General features: G+C 37.6%; 2 protein-coding genes across 6 annotated transcripts; both read left to right on the top strand.

Moving 5' to 3' along the window:
• Positions 1–320: 320 nt before the first annotated feature.
• Positions 321–8,356, top strand: LOC116254821 (gamma-interferon-responsive lysosomal thiol protein-like). The gene is made up of 5 exons (XM_031630421.2): positions 321–641; positions 2,566–2,631; positions 3,565–3,705; positions 4,279–4,371; positions 7,860–8,356. Exons 1-5 carry the CDS (start codon positions 396–398, stop codon positions 8,013–8,015), a joined length of 702 nt encoding a protein of 233 aa, XP_031486281.1. The 5' UTR covers positions 321–395; the 3' UTR covers positions 8,016–8,356.
• Positions 8,357–17,445: 9,089 nt separating this feature from the next.
• Positions 17,446–20,705, top strand: LOC116254648 (protein AE7-like). Of its 5 annotated transcripts, none has more exons than XM_050078032.1 (7): positions 17,457–17,836; positions 18,038–18,156; positions 18,313–18,472; positions 19,667–19,770; positions 19,851–19,950; positions 20,173–20,218; positions 20,340–20,705. In XM_050078032.1, the coding sequence occupies exons 3-7, from the start codon at positions 18,350–18,352 to the stop codon at positions 20,438–20,440; spliced, it is 474 nt and encodes a 157-aa protein (XP_049933989.1). In that variant the 5' UTR covers positions 17,457–17,836; positions 18,038–18,156; positions 18,313–18,349; the 3' UTR covers positions 20,441–20,705. The 5 variants fall into 5 exon arrangements, with proteins under 5 accessions (XP_049933991.1, XP_049933989.1, XP_049933988.1 ...); XM_050078031.1 differs by having other exon boundaries at positions 17,458–17,836; positions 18,038–18,185; XM_050078034.1 differs by lacking the exon at positions 18,038–18,156 and having other exon boundaries at positions 17,446–17,836; positions 20,351–20,705.
• Positions 20,706–22,670: the final 1,965 nt, after the last annotated feature.

The raw sequence follows: 22,670 nt of genomic DNA, 5'->3' as shown, positions 1-22,670 counted from the left end.
CTTTAGGTTCATTTTTATTATTTTAAAAATATAAGTGCGACCTTTCGAAATATACAAAAAAAAGGGCTGCGCAAGAGTGTGACTTGCGTGAGTTGACTTTTCAAGACTTTTCACAAGACGCATTAATTTCCCAGGAAACCGAGTCAAAAAAGAATCGGAAATTTGCCTCCGATTCGATTTGCTGACAACTCGGAATTTTTAAATCATGAGGTGAAACATCGAGGAATCAGATGATCCTTCTTCTCCACGTCTGCATTTTCCCTGTCTCGTCCGTATTCGTCGGTTCTCTTTCTTCTCTATATAAAACGCCCTCAAGCCATGGAAATCTCCGTTCTTGTTGCTCGAGCAGGCAGGAGAGAGAGAGAGAGAGAGAGAGCGAGAGAAAGAGAGCATAGATGGAACTCTTGCGCTCGAAACTCCTCTTCTGCCTAACTGTAATCTTTCTCGCTCCGTTAAGATCGGAGGGAAGCAAAAAAGTGCCTGTTGATCTCTACTACGAGACTCTCTGCCCTTACTGCTCCAATTTCATCGTGAACCAACTCCACCAACTCTTCTCCAATGGACTCATCGACGTCGTTGATCTGCATCTCGTTCCTTACGGGAACGCGAGGATCTTAGCTAATGGCACGATCGAGTGCCAGGTTTTGCTTCTCTCCCTTGCCATTTTTGCGTTCAATTCTGCTTAGGAACTCAGGATTTTTTTTTTCCTGGTTTCCATTCGCCTTTTCTCTGTGAATTACTGGTCAGTAAAATGAAATGATACTAATCAGACAGGTGCTCTAGAGATTTGATGATTGCTGTTTCTTCAATTTTTTTTTTCAATTCAATCGGGGATTTTCTGGATTTACTAGTACTTTTGTACTATTCCGGACTTGAACTGCCAGATGGTAAACTTGAATCTAGTAGGAAATGATAAACGAAGTAACAGCTTAGTTTTTATGGAGAAATGGCTCGTCGTTACTGAAGTTGAACTTTGCAGTTGGGGTCCATTAATAGCACTGCTGTAATTAACCATGCAATACCTATCAGCCTTGCCCGCTGTTCTGATCCAATCGGACCATATAGACTCAATGTTGACCCTTCGTTTGGTTTAACTTTTTGCGAGATCAACCATGCAGATCAGATTTAAAAGTTCGAATTTGTTGAAAGATACTGTCAACTGATACTTCAGTATGCATTTGTCCGAACTTTAAGCTTTTATTCGATGCCCATTGCTTGCAACTAGTGGCCAGAAGTAACTGCTCTGCGTTTCGAACAAATAGGAGGTCAAGCACTCAGGCTGGTGATTTTTCCAAACTGAAAAGTATTCTTTGCGGTAATATTTAAAAACTTGAATTGTAACCATCGTATTACTCTCTTTGTTAAAGTAACTGCCGGTTTCTAACTGCCGCTGGAACTTCCCATGATAGACTCTGCGTTCTCATTCTCAATGCTGGAAGTGCAAAATTTTTGGGTCAAAGAGTCGGTGCTTGCAGCAGTATCAAATAGTGGATCCATGGACTTCTGTTCTTGCTCAGAGTGCCTTTCCATCACATTACAGTGGTATCTGAGGAGATCTATCAACTGAACAATTCTAGCACATTAGTTTATGGATATGCTTAATGGATGGCCTCAGCATTGCGAAGCAGATTTACCTTTCTTGATGTACTTTTGAGTTGCACATTGTGAAAACCTTGTAGACAAATTTGCTGATATGAATTCTTGTTGTGTGCACCTGCCCTAGCTTCTTTCTCCAAGCACATCTAGCATTTGAAATTTGAATTGGACGGCCAATCAATATTCTGATTGTAGATTTTCTGAGTTGACATCCCTAGTAGTTATCTAATTAATCTTTGCTTTATGCCTGGCCTGAATGAATATGTAACAAGTCTGGGTAATTACTTCAGAAAGACAACCAGTCTTGGGGTTGAGGAATTTCCTTATCATCTTCACGACTTGAAAAAGCTGTAATTTCTAATTATTTATCACTATGCTAAATGCAATGGGAGAAAATTCTTGTGAAAATAAACTCTCTTTCAGTGGATGTTTTTCCAAATCACTTTTCTAGGAGTTATTTGTACAAGCATCCATCTGTACATGTTCATATCTGTAAGTTGGTTCAATTGTTTTTCCAAGAAGTGTTTGCAATAAAAGGATGAATGGAAGGCAATGGACAATAGGCAAGAGGAAGGGAATGGAAAATTGATTCTTAAGCAATAGCCCCTAGATGTTAGCCTAAGAAGACAAATAATGTCTTGTTACGGTGTATAATGTTCCTAGATAAGTACACTAATGAGATGTGAGAAAATTGGAAAAGTTAGGCATATCTGTGCAAGGTGAATAAAAGACCCATCTGGACTTACATTATTAGCATATAACTATGTGTGGTTTATTTTATCTTGGATTGATGTTTGCAATAGTTTCCACATACCATATAGGTGACACAAAGAATCTATTTCTTGTTTTTCTTTTTCAAATTTTTTTGTTTTCAGAACATCTTGTAGACAACCTTGCTGGCATTATTTGGTACTACATGGAAAATACTTGTATAAAAACTTATCCCTCTTCTTTTCTGTGTTTTTGCAGCATGGCCCATATGAGTGCTTTCTGAATGCAGTGGAAGCATGTGCAATAGATATCTGGCCTGATGTGGTATGAAAAATCCTTTCATGTGATTAGTCAAAAGTGATGAAGTGTAACTATCTGTTATTTTTATAGAATTCTTTTCTTCCTATTCACATTATAACAGTTCCTTGTTCCTATTTACAAAGTATTTTCTTTTTCTTCATTCTTATGGTGCCAATATGGAGATAGATGTCCCTTTTATGTTGTTTTTCTTCTTTAATACTTGAAGGCTTTGCTGAAGAACTGTGTAACAGACCTTTTAGTTGTGGGATGCTCATTTAACCTGTGTATTCATCTTAATCCTATTTACATTTGTGTACTGCATGTTCAGAAAGCTTCCTGCCAGACCAGCTTTCTATATCAAATTATACAAATAATCAAGTCACCTGTCCATTGGTGGAATACATCTAATCAGTGTCAGAATATTAAACTAGCTATTCTGGGACATCAATCCTTGTTGCTATGCTTATTTTAGTCTTGTACAGCTTTGCTAACTCCCCCTTCTCAATGCATATCTTGTTCAGTGTGCCTTTTGTTTGGGGCGTGTGTATATGTTAGAAACTTTATATATGTTCATAATACAAACACAAACACACACAGTTTGGTAAGTCTCTGCCTTCATGTGCCTTTAGTTATTGGTCATCCGTTGGTCTCCTTATTGTTCTCATCTTCTTCTATATTACACAGTTGGTTTAACTATCTGCAGTTTCCACCATTCCACGACTCATGGGAACACTACATGGTCATGTGATGCTCAGATGATCTTGACCATCTTTTGATCCTAGTGTGTTGTTCCTATTCTATCATTTGGGTGCTTTTCTATGTGATATCACTTCGGAACTTTGAGCATACTCAATTTTATTCTGATGTTTATTATCTGTTAAAAAATTTTTTTCTTTCCTTTTAATTTTTGTAATGATTATATATGTTGTAAGTCACAATGTTCTGTGTTTTGTGCAGCATGCCCATTTTAGGTACATTTACTGTGTGGAGTCTCTTGTAGTAAAGCATGAATACACGGAGTGGGAAACTTGTTTTACCAAGAGTAGCACAGATATTCAGCGGCTTGCAGAATGCTACAATAATGGTAATTGGAAAAAGGTTAGTTTCTTCCCCTTTTTGGCATTATTGACATAATTTGGCCACCGTAAGAATTTGAATTGCTTGAAAATAGAACTCGTCTAATTGGAAGGCTTAATTGAGGGGTCTCATTCTTGTATCCTCAAAACCACTGACTACTTGAATTTAAACATGGTATGAATTTATTATATAGTTAAATGTATGAACACCTCAAAATGATACTTCAGGTCAATCAAGCTAATCCATAACTTGTATTGCTGCTTTGTAAAGAAACAAAGTATTCCATACATTCATTATCTTTTTTGCAGCATGTTTCTTCACTTTGTGCTAATTTTGATGGTCTATAAGAGAAGCTTTTGGAGGATAGAAAACTTTGATTTGATTCAGTTACCGTAGGAATTTCCATATTCTTATGAAAAATACGGTGATAGTTTTTCCTATGGCTATATATTTTTGTTCTTCCAACACCGAGTTCAACTCTCATCCTATGTTCTTTGGGGTTGAATTTTTTTGACTGTTTTTTTTGGTATCTTCACATGCTAGTTTTGTTTTCGCAGTGCTGTTGAACTTTAATAAGTCTGCCAAATTTTGCAGCTTGAACTACAGTACGAGGCGGAAACCAGTGCTTTACAGCCTCCACATAAATATGTGCCCTGGGTAGTTGTGAATGGCCATCCACTTTATGAGGCAATTCTCTAAACTTTTTTTGTTTTTCTTTCATTTTCACCCTTCCAGAATCCAAAGGGTATAGTTTAGACTTGATAAAGTAATTTCTATGTCACGCTACTATATAGAGAAGCTTTGAATTTCATTTGGTGCTTGCTTTCAGTTTTGCACATACCCATCCCTCTGTGCACTAACATTTTTTTTTCCTATGTCGTCTTATCCTTCATATAAGTCCTCTGGAGATCTAGCTAAGAAGGGTTTGAAAAGCACTTTGAGCTCTAGTTTTACCCTAACAATGATTGACCTCTTGTTTTCCTATCTCATTTCTACCACCCTTTCCTCTTATCTTTCCTTCTGTTTGCTTTCCCTCATCTGTCTTTCATAAAAGTATGGATGTGAAGCTGTTTGGACCATGCTTGTTATTTCGTGATATTTCCATTGAAATTTGTGATTAAAATTATCAACAGGTTCCATTAACTATGAGAAAGTTCATCCGTGCCTAGACAGTAAATAGTTTGTCATGTATAAAGAAGAGTATTTTTGTAGCTTCTGTTTTTGTGAAACTTTAGTATAATTTTGATATAAATATAAAAATTCATACTTTTCACAGAAAGATGTCAGGATATAAGCATCAAGTTGGACTGTAGGAGTTTGTGATGTATATAATGTATGAACTAAGAAAGGATCAATTTTATAAGTCACCAAACTAATTCATGAAGCATCTGTTTTTGATTTGTAAGCTATTCAACTGGAGAACTAATTATCATAGAAGGGATCTAATTGTGAATTCATGGTATGATGAAGTAATAAAAGGTATCAATAGGAAGCCAACAAAAAGTCAGGACAGCAAACAGTATTGAGAAATGCAGCAAGAAGCTGTATCTTCAAAAAAATAATGAGTGAATTGTTTCGTATATAAATAAGACAAAATGGAAGTAATTTTTCATCATGATCGTTCTTATATATGATTTTAATTGTGCATTTCTAAGTTATGAAAGGCGAGAGGACTTAACTGTATTTTGGTTGTGACTGGTCCTAGGACTTGAGACTATTTTAAAATGACTCTCAAACTCACATGACCTCGACTCCAAAAAGGTAGATGCAGGTCATTTTTGAGCTGGACCGAACTCATACTTAATAGGGGAGTCTTTTCTCAGGGCTTTTGTTGCACTTTTGACTAGGTCAGTTAAATTGGACTTAGATCAGCTGGCTAATGGGCTCAGAAGGCATATTGAGGTGCAGCGAAGGCATCACTACTGCCTAGGATCAGACACATGAAAGTTGTTTTGAGCTTAACAAGTTCACATGGGCTAGGTTTGGACCAAGCACGAGACCTCACATATGGGCTTGATAGTTAGTCTAATGAGGAAAAGAGAGAGAACACTCTAATTTGCTGAGGCTGACTCTCAGCCTTCCAGGAAGTATGGTCTTGATTTAATTGGGGCTTTGACTCTCTTGATTTCCATTATCAGGTAAAGGCTGCAAGTCTGCAACATGCTTTCACACTTGAGGTAAAACATTGTGACCCTTTACTGCAGCCATGGAACTGCACCTACAGTACTGCAGTCCTGCACACATGAGACCTCCTTGAGGGTTCAACATGAAAGCAATTGAAGAAAGCCAAAGGGAAATTCCTTTTCATTTAGAAAATTTGATGAGACCTTATACAAGAAAGGGAAGTTGCCAAGATGATAAGCCTAGGTACGCTAGGAGTAGGGACCATCGCTTTCACCAATAAAGAACCGTCTTTATGTTTCTTGGAATTGGAGATTGGTGCCCCATCATTTGTTCATATCTTAGACTCTGTGATGGTAGATGCTCTTGTTTGTGGTGGTCACACACATGAGGTATGTCAAGTCCAACTTGGCGTGTTCCTTCTTATCTATAGTCAGCCTTGATGTGTCACATCTCAAGAATCATAATTCCTTTTGCAGAACTGGTATTCTAGATTTGTATTTGTCTATAATTTTGATTTGCATGTAGTGGTTGTTGGCCTGCTTGGGCATATACAGCTCTGTGGACTTTAGTGTGGTCACAGTTTAGATGCAAATGGACGGATGGATTTGGGAAACATTGTCTGTGACTTTTATTATTCCTGTTAATGACACAACATCGTATGCAAATATTCTTCAAATTTGTCATGTACTGATGGCTTTACTTGTCTGCATATAGCTGCGAAAGGTTTAAGTTTCTAAGTAATGACCATAGGCAACTTTATGCTCAACTCTACAGCCATACATGTTGCTCAATGGGTTCAAGCCTAACCATTCTGCACCATTAACTGTGGTCATTTCTGCTGCAATTATCCCTGACATATTGCAGTGTTAGGTTTCACTTTGCTCCGTAGCTTATTGTGTCATCAGATTTAAACTTGAGACCCTTCTATATGACACTTTGTCCAATCATCTAGAAATCTCATCCAACAACATGTACATATTGATCATGATATTGCGTTTTTTCGAAAAAATCATGACATTAACATTACAAAAAGAAAAGGAAGAAACAAAGAGAAAAAAATGTAATTTTTGAAAATGGTAAATACTAATTTAATGCATTTTTATACCATTTTTTCCCCTTTTCCGTTTCTCTTTTTTGATGTTCATATCGTCATGGATTATAAACATTAAACTTAAAGTAAATTACTTATCAATATCATCATTTAAACATTATTTTATCATTTTATCTAGTTATTTTCTTTCATCTTATTAATTTTTCATTTATCTTATTTTTACCTAATTTTTGGTGTTTTTTCTATTTTTTTAAAAAAATTGCCAAGATTTTCCCAATATTTGCCCAAGAAAACTACTTTTGCTGAAAATTACCTGAGAAAAATTTTACCGTTAAAAACCCAAGAACGATATTTATGATAATGGTATCAATGCATCAGATATTTCTGCAATTTTACCATGTGGACTGCAAAAGTCTAGTTTTGAATGGGTAGATAATTGTCTATCTGGAACATTTGAGTCATATGAAATAAGCATCAATCTTTCACATATTTATTGCGACTATGATACTGCTTGGAAAATCAATCAAACAAACAAGAACTAATGTATGACATATTTTGAAGAGCTTGGATGTTGATATATGATGCTGTTACACTGCCCAGGAATAGACCATGCAGTAACTAGCCCACATGTACTATGAAGCATTAATCAAACCCTCATATTATCATGTTTCAGAAATCATTGCTATTAATCAAGTTTAACTATTAACTACCACCTTAACAAGAAAATGATGATGATAATTGTACTTACTCTTAAGTGCCTGCCGGTGCCCCATGCAAGATAATTGCTGCAAACAAAAATAATGAACTGACATGGTTTCAAAGGTGATATCCAATGTATAATTATGGCCTTAGTTAATGTGTGGCTTGCCATCATGAATTATAATATGATCATGTTTGCATGCGCACACAAGGTGTGACAGTTAAGCACAATTTATTTAATTCTTATTAGCTGAACTGCCACTTATATTCACCATTCTTTATGCTCTGGAATTGTTTATAGAACTATGAAGACGTTCAAAAGTACATCTGTAGAGCATATCAAGGAACTACACCTGAAGCTTGTAAATCTCTTGATGTGGAGTCACTGATTGGCAGCAGAAACCATTACGGCCATGTGACCTATATGGATGAAGTTAGATCTGCTACTACATCATGACGAATCCGGCTGCAGCATATGCACAGGTTGCTTTTAGTTCTCATCATCGGCTGTCAGAACCGCCTTGGTTACTAGTGGCTTAATTATGCCACATGCCAAAGCTTATCAGTCTTATCTTCATTCCCTGGTAGAGGTGCAAACTCTAGTACTGACAGTAGACTTGAAATTGATATGTACTTGTTGGAAATATAGGTTAATGAAATGTAATTTCAGAAGCGTGAAATGACTACTTCCAGTTGATGCTGGATGGCAATTAAGAAGACTTTCACTGGCGTGTCTTCTTTACTTGGATAATTAGTTTATTAATGTTTAAATTTTTCTATCAATTTTCATTCACATAATGTATTTTTTTGGTGTGCATTTCATTACTTTTGTTTCCTGATAATTTTCCAAATCTGCTTAGTTTTTTTGTGCAGTGAATGAATGAACATTATTTTGGTTCCTTTTGATATTTTTCTCATCTAGCATGGAACTCTTGCTTTTGGTAGAGCAATGATGTAGTCACGTCAAGAATACCATATCTGTTCTGGCAATGCCAACTTGACCTTGGCCTAAGGTGCCATATGCGAGGCACCCCCATAGTACTGTTATGTGCTTATTTGTGTGTGTGCAAATGATATGCCTATGCTTCATCTTCAAGAAATTAACAGTAGATTAGGCAGTGCCAACCATGGCAGCAGCAGCTATTTCATGCTTCTTCTATTAACTTCCACATTCATAAATGCATACCATAGGAACTGGTACTCCTCTCGGTATCGGTGTTAGCAGAATTGAATCCTTTGTGCTGCGATCTATATAACCTCCATCTACTTCTTGTCGTTTTGATTCTAATTTACAGTTGCTGCAAATGTGTTTTCTGCTGCAAACGTTGGTTTAGACTTTTCTTGTTCTAGTTATCCTCGTCTTGCTCAGTTGCTCCTCTTTGTTGCTTCCTCTCTCTCTCTCTCTGTTTTTCAATTTTTTCATTCTGCTACTTTACTGTATAATCGAACACGAGAAAACAAAATCATGCAAATGCTATGAGAATGAAGAGGTGAAAAAAGTTTTCCGTGAAAAGATATTAATGCTAGGATGTTCTTCAGAAAAACTATTTTAGGGGGTACTTTTCTTGCAGCTCGGACGGGGACTAAGGGATATCAAAAGTAAAGATTTCAAAGTAAAGTGGTGAGGCCACGTCTAAGATTTCAAAATCTTCAACATCCGACAATTTCACGTGAGTAGGACGGATCTGAATCAAGGTCCAGATCCGGACTCGTGTTGCCACCCGCGTGAAGGAGGCCCCGCGCCGGGGACCTCTCTCCCTGTCTCACTGCTCTGGGTTTAAACTTTAACGAAGAGAAACAGAGATCGGGGGGAGGCGGAAACGAAGAGGGGGAAGAAGAAGGAGCGGAAGAAGTCCGACGGTGGGGCTTCTCGATCGTCAGAGCGGCGGAGGAAGAAGTTAAGGAAGAAGAGGAGGAAAAACCAGCGGTGGAGAGAAGGTGAGTTCTCTCTCTCCCTCTCGTGCTCTCTGCCCTCTCCCAGCTGCCTCTCCTTTTTGCCCAGACTCCCTCACTCTCAATCTCTCTCTGTCCCCCGCTTGAACTCTCGTCTCCCTCGTTCCCAACCGCTCCCTCCTGAATCCTCTCTGCCCTCCCTGTCGTAGGCAGCCCTCTGCCTCTCTCGGTTTCCCTCCAACTCTCTCTCGCATGCTCTCTCCCTCTCTCCCGTTTGTCTCCCTCGACTGAGCCCCCTCACGCTGGCTCCCCATGGTCCCCCGCACTCTCTCTCTCTCTTGTGGTCTTCCTCTCTCTCGCCCCCATTGTCTCCCGCACTCCCAATCTCCTCACTGTTTTTCTCCCTCTCTCACGCACTCTCCCACAGGCCCTCATTCTCTGCTCTCTCTCATTGCCCTTTCGTTCATGCTCCCTCCTTATATCGATGACCTGTTTTTCAGTCTCCGGCTTACCGCAAATGGAGAGGTTGGTGGAGCGTTAGTAAAGATTTCTATTAAAGAAGACACTGCGTTACGAAAGGTGTTACTCAAAAGGCCTCGTTACAAAAGCATTTTCTTAAAGAAAAATGTTGTGGGTTAGTAATAATTTTAACAACGAATATCAATAAAATAAATGTGTTAGTAATGATCTATTACAAACACAAAAAATGCGCTACTAATTATGTACATTTTTTTTTTAATCTGCAGCTTCCCAAATGAGTGCTCTGCTTTTCAATACAACATAATGAAGAAAGCCCCCACTTATTGAAGAAAAAAAAAAATTAACAATTACAATGTGCTGAGGTTTTTGTTCGGTGTGTACTCGTAAACCAAAATCTTCTTTTCTCTTCTCCCTCAACATAGAACCAAAATCTTTTCTTCCATTCCTTGTTTGGAATCCTTGGACAGTCTCTTCATAGTTACATGCTCCCCTGAATTGGCCTGCTGGTGAGCTCCTGCCTTAGTGCCAGTTCACTGATCTGGTGCTGCCTGAGCATTGTTATGCTTCCAAATGGGACGTAGCTAACAGAGCAGTTGGGCTGCTGATCTACCCACTCAATGCAGCTCAGGTCCTCAAAAGAATGATGGTTGGAGGAAGAGTACTCATGTTGGCTGAGACAAGGGACCAACTGGAACTGCACCATTTAGGTGCCTGAGAATGGGCAACTCAGGTTCTGAAAATGAGTGTTCCGTAGCAACATCTTCCCCAAGTTTCTTGTTCTTAGGTGATGATTGCTCATGACATCCAATGCTAAGCATCAATTGATTACTTCTCAGCATACTTATTGAAGCCCTCACATCTCTCTGTGGCTGTGGCAAGGTAGCAAGGTGAATCTGAAGGAAAAATCAGAAAAAAATTTAAACATCCTGGTGGACACATTAGAAAGAACACGGCCATGAACATAAATGTTTAACATGCATAAAAAATCTTGTGATCTTGTGATAGAGACTACACAGACTTTAATGCTGAGAAAGTCAGTATCAAATGTCTGAAGCATAAAAAAAGATAAGAAGTTGATTTTTGCATCTTTCCTAGTGAAATAGATAAAGATTTAATGAAACATGGATAAAAATGTGTTCAATGCTGCATGACGTGAAAAGTTGATGAAGTTCCAAAAACAGGAAGCCCATTTTCATCTAAAACCACAAGCTGAAGTGAAACCTGTATCGGTAGCCGTGGGGCTTATTTATGCGTGTTATGTGAGATTCAGTCGATGCACCTTTTTGTAGAAATAAGAAAAAACCACTATTACACTAGAGCGTTAAAGAGATGCTCATAATTGAAATGATAGATAAGAAAAAACTGCAAAGCTATGGATTCATAATAAAATAATATATGGCTTCAATTTGTAGGAGAGAAAATCATTCACAAGCATAACCAGACATACATATATTGATGAAGGCCAGAGGCGGAGCTAGAAAATTTTCATTAACGTGAAATATAATTTTTTAAAATTTTTATATTGGATAAATGAATTGTTTAAAAAGTTACATGTAAATTTTAAAAAAATTATTTTTTGAAGAAGGGGGTGGGGGCAGCGTCGGCTAAGGCCGCTGCCACCCCTGCCTCTGGCCCTGATCAAGGCATACATATATTGATAAAATTTTTCGAAAATATTGCAGCATATAAAACATACAAGTTTCAATAAAATCAATAGCAACACAAAAAATGATCCTCGTTCTGTTACCTCCACAGTAGCAAATTAATGCACTATTATACTTGTTTCATATAATTACTTGAACCACATGAGATGATTTCATGGTAGACAAGTCACTTTTAACACCTTTACCGCGTTGCTCTTCATGTTATGTTCATTACTACTGTCATATAGAATTGAACAGAAAGGTAGTGGATGATGAAGGTTCACCCTTCAGGCAAAGAAGCAAACATGGTAGTAGTGGTTGCATGAAATAGAGTAACAATAAGATAGAAAGAATAGATGATCGAAGTATAAAAAGTTGGAGGCTGGAGTACGTGCTGAAGAATACATCTGTTGCTACTAGCCAAATGAAGCCTACCCACATGGTGCTTATATATATATATATATATATATATATATATATATATATATATATATAGAGAGAGAGAGAGAGAGAGAGAGAGAGAAAGAGAGAGCCATTGAAGAGCTAGGCCTTCTCATCCACCACCACGACCACCGCAGAGAAACAACCTTTCTTCTCAAAGCAACTTTATATGCACAGCTTTAATTATATATCTTCTACAGATATATATACACCCATGGCCAACGACATCCATATTCGTACCATCATCTTTTCTCCCTTCATTCTCACCTTCTTTCTCCATTCAGCGAAAGGAGCAACAGCCCACAGTGTCCTGAGCTATGGTGCTAACACGATTCTTATGTCTTGTTGCAGTCGCTCGTCTTCAATAATGCCAAAGATATTAAATTGAAGGGATTCACCTCTATCGACAGTGAATAATTTTCTAAGTTCAACCTCCCCTGCTCTCACCTTAGGAAGTAAACATCCATCAGGAGCGGAAGGGACAGAAGAAACGTGCATTTTTGCTAACTAATGTAAGTCTTTCCACAAAATGGAACGAAATTTTCATCCAATTCAGCAAAGAGGGAAGTAGAAACTGAATGAATTTTGAAGAAATACAGGATATACTAGTAGTGGAGGCAAGCAAACTCCAAGATCTTCCATGGACGACAGACAAAGCACAGGTATATGATGAAATTTCTACTTCTTATGAACCTCCCCAGCTAGTTGCTGGTTCAGATCGCCATTGCCCATACTACAGTCTACAGCTTCACCCAATCAGTCTACAATACTGAGTAACTCATGTTGTATGACCATTGATTAGTTATGTATTCCTGTATGATAAATTGGAATTTCTTCAAGTGTCATCCACTAGAAAGTATCAGTGTAATCCACTAGAAAGTATTGTAAGGCAACTTCAACTCTTAGTTAAAACTCTTAGGAATTTGAAAAGCCAAGAGATTCTGAATCATGAAAGTAATTGCCTATAAAGTTCGAGAATTAAGTAAAGCTAAGTTTTGGCTGACATATCATGAAGAACTGATGCTAAGTTGCCACGAAGAGAGAATTGGAGAACCATATGAAGGGCACCTTCAAATCCAAACCCAATCAAGCGAGCAGCATTTGGATGGTAATATGAGCAATAATTCAATTTCACATGATAGATGTAAATATGTTCACTAGAAAATGAAAATAAAGAAGATATATCAGCATTCACTTGACCATGATTTGTGACTGCAAATAAAAATAAAAACAAAAATAACCCTGTATCGCCACAGCTTATAGAGCAAGTGGTGTCAACTGCTTTGCCTGAGAGCAAGAGCCCAGAACCAAGTATCTGCAGCAGTAAAAACATTTATGACTGCAGACCTTCCACATTAATTTATTGAGATTCTTGAGAAGATTGTTCTTCAAAATTCTGAATTTAGTGGAATTGTGGAAATTTGAACCTGCAGATCCTTACAGCTATTGGGGCTGACAAATCATGAGTCATGGTTTATGCGAACAGGCTTAGATAATTTTGATGGCCTTGCTGGGATGCCCAAGGCGACAGTGCCAAACCGTGACATCTTTTTGAAGCTTCTCCACTTGAGTGCTGCACACCTGTCTGTTCTCCATTATGAGAGGCCAACGAGAGGGTCCAGACATAAAGTCCATGCCTATTCGGTCCCTTATGAAGGGTGCATCTGGTCTGCAAGTCCTTAACCAAGAACTTATGAGGATAAAATTCAAAGAAACATTGATTGTCATTAGTGAATTTGGTTACAAATAGCAGGTTTTTAGCAATCCCAAAAACATAAAGAACTTGAGGCAAGTTAAATTTGGTCTCATTAGTGGAGATAGAGACATTACCAACATTGGAGATAGGAACATTAGATCCATTGACGACCATCACAGCATCTCATGTAATCCGATTTATTTGAGAGTGTTCTCATGTGCAGTCATGTGATGGGAAGCATCTGTGTCTGGGTACTATGCCACATTTGTAGGTTGCTGTCCCAAGGCAATGACAACGAACACCTTAGGAATAGCATAACATTGGCCAGCAGTGTGATATTTTCTATCACAAAATTAACATACTACTGGCTGATTTGCCGAGTTAGTCTTTAAACCCACGGTTACATTGATTTTGCTGATAAGAATTATTTTGTTGATTTCTATTATTTTGAGGAAACTGCTGCTTGCTCCCACTACACCCCCTATAGGAACTACTACACCCACGGCCTCGCTGGCTAAAGAAGGCCACAAAATTTTCAACATGTTTGGAGGCACGACAATTCATATTTTGGAGCCTTTTATCATGATTCAACAAGAGATCATATGACCCAACAAAAGTAGGCAGATTCTTCATGGTGGTAATAGAAGTTGTATAATTTTCATATTCGAGTATGGTGCATTATAGTATCATCAGAAACAATTTCAGTGACAGCACAAAAAGCGTAAAGAAATTTAACTTTATTCAGGTACTCTACCATGGGGAGATCTCCCTTTCTCATGTCTTGAAGGCCTCGTTTTAACTGCAGAATCCGCATATTGGATTAAGACACATGATTTTTCCAACTAAATCCATGCATCTTTAGAAGTGGGAGATCTAATAATTTGACTCAAAACAGATTTTGCCATTTGATCGCTTCGTAATAATAGACTCATGGTTAATAAATCTATTTGCACCTTCACCAACATGGGGCCAGACAAGAACCCTCTACAAAATTAATCAAGTCTTAACTGAACATAACAGATTCTATTTGTAACATCCAAAGCAAATAGTTTAAACTATCTAGCATGATTGAAACAACGCTAGAAAAAGCATTGCATTGAATCATGGATTCAGACGAAAGAGAGAAGGAACGAAAGAGAGAAGAACTTGTATTTGAGAAAGACAAGGAAGGATTTGATGCTGCCATGAAGAAAGAAAAGAAAAGCTTGCCCAAAGCTAACAAATGATCACGAACGAAGCACCCCAAGGGGTTTCGATACCATGTAAAATCTCAAAAGAAAAGAGGAACAATATTAATGTGGTTCAGCCTTAAGGCTTACATTCACTACTCTGCAAAACTCTCAATGTCTTATCAGAGTTGTAGGTTCCACTATTAATTACGTGGGATTACATTTGGATAGATATACTTGCCTACATAGTGGCTGATTTTCAGCTTTTAATTTGGCATGCATATCTCTTCTTTCTTTATCTTGTACATCATCAGTTTTGTCAAGTACATCATGAGAGATTAAGTTAACACTAATTTATACGTTCATACATGTTGTTTACATAGGGGATTTAAATAGATGAAAATTGAACTTGATTATGAAATATCTAAATCTGAATGTAAAAATGGGCATCCAAATTAGGTTAATAGAATCTCTGCTAATCTGAAACACTTTGTAGTACAATGTTCAATTAGAAGTTTGTCAAAACATGTTTTTTCCACGCAAAAACGACATCCAGATTAGATCCTCGTCCGCATAAAAATGAGAACCAACTTAAAGTATGGACTAAGATCTGATATAAATCTGAAGTATACAAAAATCAGACCCGATATAAATCTCCTCTCTCTCTCTCTCTCTCTCTCTCTCTCTGCCTTTCAAGCTTCAAATCAATGAGTTAAACTAGTAAAATCCTCAAATGTCTAATTCCATATCCCCCTACTGGAAAAGGAGGGCGTCCTCGACGAGAGAGATTTACGTACACAGACAACCTTCAAGGCACAACAAGTGTACCCGTAGATCACTTTTGTGAGCATGTGTCCTGCACAGCAACCTGTGCATATAACCAGCTTGTGCCCCCTTCAATCTCCTCCATGTCTTTATAAATTTTGTTTGTTAATTAGCTAATAGTTTGCATTTTAATATTCTTTTCTTTCCAAATTTTGTCCAAATGCTTCCCTGCGTTTTTAACCCAATATTCTCGTATCATCATTGACACATGAACATAGTGTTCATGGGAATTGAATCGGGAACATGCTGCTTAATGCATCCCCAGTCTAACCAGTTAAATTATGCCCCTTAAAAAAACCTAATGCATGAATTTAGAAAAGAAAGCATGCAGATACATCTTTTTATGCATCCTCATTCCATCTTGTGAAATTTTCTTTGATTAGAACTTTTAAAATCCTGTTTGATGCGTGCTTCAGTTTATAATCCTGTTAGGTAAAGGGATCTTACGTCCGCCTTGTAAGGTGAGGAACCAAGGTTGAGCTTCCTTTTGAAATTTTCATTTCAATAGTAATTTTGAATATAAGTTAGTTAGCAAGGTATTTTATTAGGTGTAGGAAATAACGTACATACATTAGATGGTCCCACACTTTGAAGTCAATTTTGGCCTGGTCTAGATGCGTATTAGTTAGTCTATGTAGCATACGGCATAGTTAGCTTAGTTTATATATTCTTACATTATTTATTTGATAGCTAATATTTTAGTTAAGTAGAGGGCCCGACAAGGAATATACAGTGAGCCAAGTTCAAACTCAGCTTGAGTTACATACTGTCGACTCGAGCAGCCAAACTTGAGTTGAGCCTTATAAGGCGAGCTCGACTTGGTGAAGCTGTGTCCCTTTATTCATATTTTTTTTTTCTTTAAATGAAAAAGAGAACCACACAAAAGTGTTAAAATTCATCAAAGGTGAAGCTGTGTCACTTTATTCATATTTTTTTCTTTGAATGAAAATGAGAACCACAGGAAAGTGTTAAAATTCATCAAAACGGCAAAATTAATCAAAACGGCATACCCTGAGGATTATTAAATACAGTGGCAGAATCACGATTTTTTCAAGGGCGGGTCAAATGGAAGATGAGTTTATTTGGGTTCAGGTAAAAATAAAAAAAAAATCAATTTTTACACTGTATTTTTTTTTTTTCATTTGATGGGGTGGGGCCATGGCCTAGGCGCCCCTCCCTCCGCCCCTATTAAATAGGGAGGACACAAATGGAGTTGAGTTTAAATGCACTGAGCTCATGTAACTAGAACTCGACTGGTTTATAACTGGAGTTTTACCTCAATTCCAGTCATCGTGTAACTGTATAGGCTTTATTTGGTTTCTCAGGTCTGCTGTACTCCAGGTTATTGGTAACTAGGTGACATACCAACTGTTGTTCTGGTTCATGCAGTATAGCTACATTGGTGTTGGGTGTTTTAATTCCACAAGAATCGATTGTTGTTCTTTAGAGTGTTCTTCATTTGATTGTTATGAAGCTTTGCTGTCCTGGTTAGGATTAGGTTACTGGTTAGAGTAAATTATCCTAAAGTCTGTATTAAGTGTCGTGGTTATTGTCAACTGTCACTACAACAAAAATGAAAAATCGCAACTGCATGCCTCCGTCGCATTAGACTTTAAACGACTGATGGCGCGCAGGAGGAAAAATCAGTCCATGGTGATCATGATAAATACGGCGTCGTCATTGTCGTTATTTTCTTGTATGAAAAGAAAAAACCCCTTACAGATAGTGCCCTTTTCTCTGTCCATGTGAAAAATCCCTATCAACATCAATCGACAAAGTTGAATTCGTGGTCTCACATCAACTCAAGGGATCTGAGTTCTGCGGTAGGTTGTGAGCCAAATAGAAAAGTTACCTCCGCAAAAAGAAATGAAGAAAAGGGTAGCCAATGTGGCTTGAATCTCTATCAACGTCCTCTGAACAGGGGCCAGCAAACTCCAGCGTTTGAAAAGTAAACTGTTAGTTTAATATTTTCGTTTAAGATGACCACCCATCTCACGTCAAGTGTTTCTTCGACGTCCCTCTCTCTCTGTGGCTGCTTTTCTTCTTCAGAACTCAGTCGCCATTTGCGTTCCGTCACCGATCAAGTTTCTCCAAGGATTTGCTCTTTATTCCCTAAGTTCTCCAACTAAAGGTGGGCATTCGTTTCCGTTGGTTTTTCCTTCTACTTTTCTGATTATCTTGACGGAGGCATATACGCATCATAATTGTGAAAATTTCAGCAGTTTACTTCTCTTCCCCCAATTATCTGATTGGAATTCGGTAGCTTGTTCTAAAATCTCATCGATGTATTATGTTAATAGACATTTTCAATCGTTTTTCTTTGATTAAGCAGGACGAGCATGTAAAGAAACTTGATTTTGCAGTTCATCTGATTCGTCTAGCTAGCTACTGCTCTTGATTCTGCTTATTCTTTAGGCGTTTAGGCGTTGAAGCATAATTTTTATTTTGTCGGTAAGAATCGTCAGCGAAGGGGCTCCTAGGTCGATTTCCGTTGACCTTTAAACGTTCCATCTACTCCTATTCTAGATTTATTCTCTTTCTCATGATCTCAAGTTTCCCAAGTTTGTCAGGTTTTATAATTCTGATAGTGACGAGTGCGTTCTGCAGGTTTTGGTTTTTGGCAGAGTGGTATCCGATTGTGAATATGGTTTCTGGATTGATTAACGAAAATCCCGTGATTTACGAGAGGAAGGAGAGGTATGATCGGCCTGCAAGGATAAGCAACGATCATGGTGTTGAACGTATTGACCCCTTGGAGGTTTTTGATATCCTTGCAATTCGTTTCACGTTTCGCAATTCGTTTCACGTTTCTCCTTTGGTTTCTCTACAGTTGGGTGTTTCTTCATTTTTTCCTCTCCTGGCATATCGTTTTCTTTCTTCCATTTCTTTCAGAGTGCAAATTTTCTGAAGGTGGGTTTGCGTTGGGATCGAGTCAAGACCTTAATAACTTTTTCTTCTTGGGTTGGAATTTCTGCAATGTTAAATTGGGACAATTAAAGATTGAAAGGATAATGGTTGAAGACTGGCATTTTCTTCCTGATGTCCTAGTTTTGGCATATTTGTTCATGGTTGATTTCTTCTTAGCGTCATTCAGTGTGTATAGTTTGGCACCAGGAGGTGTACTGGAGAATAGCAATTATGGCAGTTGGAGAGGTAGCAAGCGTGTTGGTTGACTACGTAGTAACTATTGTAGAAGAACAAGCTTTCTGCGATTTAGAACTTGTAGCATAATCGGTCACTAAATTTGGAGGTTTAATGCTATTAAGTACTCTAACATAATAGCCTATCGATTTTGTTGAGGCGAAGGATTATATCATTAGCTAACTTTAGCAAAAATAAAAAGTGCATGACATCTTTTACGTTCACAGACAATAGTGGTGCATCCTTTGCTATATACTTCTATATGGTTCATGGAAGAATACCCATCCTTTTTAACAGAAGAAGCATACTGTGCCATGTGAGATGATAGGCATAGGAGGCCCTTTACATATCCACATGCTGCCACTATTAACTACGATGGAATTTTTCCCACATGATATAGGAGCCTTCCCATGTCTTTGAGAGAAGCCTTGTGCTCCTCATCTGGCAGACATGTTCTGTGAAAAACAACTGCCATCTCAAGTTTTATTGTTACCGTAACCATTAAACTGGGATTGGTTTTATGATGACGAGCACAATCAGTAGCTCAAAACAGCAGCATGTCTTCTCAATGTCCTAGTTCAAATTTTAAGACTGCTGTTAGATAATGTTCCACTTGAATAAACATTGTGCGTGTGTTTATTCTTAAATTTTGATATGTGAAAGGCATTTGTCTACTGATGGGCTTCTGCTTTAATTATAAAAGTCTGGATCTCCTTTGCTGCCCTCTATCTGTCATTGCTTGTATAAAATCAGCTACGTTTTTCTAGGGTCAAATACATGAAATTGTTTATACCATTTATGTTTCTTAACAATCAAAAATCATATAAGAGATATAAAAGACCCAGAATATCCTTACACTTTGGAGCAGTTGAATGTTGTATCAGAAGAAGCAGTTGAAGTGAGTGAGGAGAGGAGACTTGTCAGGTAATAGCTTTTTTACGTGGATGCATATTCTTCATGTCATGATCTTATAAAATGCTGATGAAGTAATTGTTCTGAACTAGGGTAAAATTCACTCCTACGGTTGATCATTGCAGCATGGCAACCGTTATAGGCCTTTGTTTACGTGTGAAGCTTATGCGGAGTCTGCCTTCTTGGTACAAGGTATAACATGTAGCAACTTTTGTGTAGCTTTCTTTTGCATCTTCAGCGGCTGGCATTAGATTTTCTGCAGAAGTCATATTACTGATTAAAAAGCTCAAGACATTGTAAATCTGTCATTAGTTTCGTGTAAAAGTGAAACCTGTTCTTTTAATCCTATATATGCTTGATTAAACTGCACATATTGCATGGTTATTGACCATTCAATTTTCCAAATTTTTTTAGGTTGATATTACAGTAGCACCAGGAACTCATGCCACCGAGGATGCAGGTCTCGTATCCCCATGCTTTTCAATTTCATGTGGCCTATTTGCTTGTCTCTTAATGTTAATTAAAAAAAAAATAGCTTAAGTAATGTAGGATTTCTAATCTTGCTGCTTAAAAAATGGCAGTGAACAAACAGCTGAATGATAAGGAACGTGTTGCAGCAGCATTAGAGAATTCGAGTCTGATGCAAATGGTTGAAGATTGTCTTGCCCCAACATATGATTAGTTTATTAAAACCAAGAAAAGTTCTCCCAGAAACTTGTGAAATGATAATTGGAAGCTAAAAGGTGGGGTTCACATTTTTTACTACAGCGAGACCCTTAGCAGAATAAGTTACCTGATGGCACCTACAGATTTGGGCATTTTCCTGAAGCTGTTTCTGATAAGTGCAGCATATCATTAGTTGATGATTTGTCAACAAGTTTATGGATATTGTAAATTACAAAGTATAAAAATCTTTCATGTTCAAATAAGAAAATTTCTTTTTGATAGATGTGCGGGATTAGTCTAGAAGTACTGATGGACAATTCTTCTATACCACTTGTCTATGCATGTTATTCATTTGCGAACACGTTGCTGCAGCAGAAATATATAGATGATGGTCATGCTTGTAGGTAAACTTCTGCATAAGGGAAGGCCTTCTTCCCGTGTGATGTACTTTGGAACTCGGAAAAAGCACACCTCTCTCAAAGGAGGAAACCTGGGAAAACCCTTTTTGTAATTGGGGCATGTTTATTTCCTACATAATGGGTTACTGACTTCGTACTTTATATCTTTTTGCTTCTCAGGTGGTTCTTTTGTTCTTTTCATTGGTTCTAACCTCACTTCCTCGATTTTGTTTGTATTTTTCATGTTAATATATATTCTCACTACAATAAGGATTACATTTGCTTCTTTATTTCGTCTGATGTCAATTCCTAATAGTATTTCCTGTTCTTATCTATCCATTTTCTAGAAAGTGAATGTGTGTGCCTGTATATATATTTATATACATAGGATCATGCCAGACCAATTATAGTTGTAATTGCGCCTGAATGTTGATATTGATAATTAACTCATCTAATGTTGTAATTTTTATCTATTTTCTATCTGAAAGGAGAAAAATTGCAAACATTTCGTGCAGCTTGGCAGGAAATAGAATGCTTTTTACTGAAGAAACTTTGATACGAAAATTTAGACATGTGAGCCTGCTAAAATGCTTAATTTTGTTTGGAATAAAAGAATAGCTTTTGGAAGGCAAAACATCTTTCTCGTTCTAGAAATCGGATGTTTATTTTCTACCCATCTTTGACTGGTCCTGTCATACAAGGTTTGGCGATGAACTAACGATATTCCTTTTTGTGTTATAAGTAGTGCATTTACTGCTGAAATTTTGTGTTAAAATTGCATGATATTTTTCTTATACTAAAAATTTGGAAACTTATGAGTCACTACCTCTATAATATCCCGTAGCATCTGTTTTTTTTCCCCCAAGTAAATTACTTTTTTATTGGAGCCAAAGGATTTCGTTGACCCGGGACACTATTGAATCAAGGTCATCAGCATCAGGTGTGGTACCATAAATTTGCTTTGCAAAACAAAGTGTCAACACAAAAGCGGGCATCTTCACCTGCAAATCTCATTTTAAACCCCATGCTGATAGAATTAAGTGTTCGGCCATGGATTCCACACATTCGCTATATGGTAAGGTAAACACAAAAGGGCTCATTCTGCGAGGATTATATATTTAAGCGCAGGGGTTAAACATGCCAACATGTTTGTAACGAGTAAATTCACTGATATGTTTCACTTTGTGTCTCAAACACCAATGAGGAAATATCCCTTCAATAAGACACAAACTGATTCCCATATGCAAACTACATAGCGGGCATTTGTGTGACACTTCAAAACCAGCAGGTTTTGGAGGCAAAACCTGGTTTTACCTCTAAAACTATATTTTTGGAGAGTTTGGGCGCCATCAAAACTGTTTTAGGCAAAACCTGATTTTGTAAAAGGGAGTGAAAAAGAGGTCCCCTTTAGGTTATTCAAAAGCCACGTTTTGGATGTCATAACAAGAAAAAAAAAAGTTTCTAAAACCCATTGAAAAATATGGTTTTCATAAAACCTAGTTTTTACAATACTGGGTTAGAGGAGGGTGCCATCCAAAGGCAGCCACAATGTTTTCAAACAAATGGAGTTGTACTAAGTCACACGGTTTCCGGTATGGGTAGATGTATGAGGGAGCGGGTATGGGCACAACAATTTCAACAATTGTGAGCAATCATACACACGCATGTGTGTGTGTGCACACGCAAAATTCCATAAAAATATGTAAATTTTCAAATTCCACAAAAATATGCAAAATTCCACCAAAAAATATGCAAATTAGAACCAAAACCGCAGTGTCCAAGTGTTGCCGTACCCATTTCAGTGTCTCATCATGTTGACACGGATACGGCAGCTGTTAGCCATATGAG

This window comes from Nymphaea colorata, chromosome 5, assembly GCF_008831285.2.
Source record: "Nymphaea colorata isolate Beijing-Zhang1983 chromosome 5, ASM883128v2, whole genome shotgun sequence".
In the NCBI taxonomy this organism is placed as follows: domain Eukaryota; kingdom Viridiplantae; phylum Streptophyta; class Magnoliopsida; order Nymphaeales; family Nymphaeaceae; genus Nymphaea; species Nymphaea colorata.
Note: the sequence above shows the minus strand (reverse complement) of the source record. Positions and strands in the feature narration are given on the sequence as shown.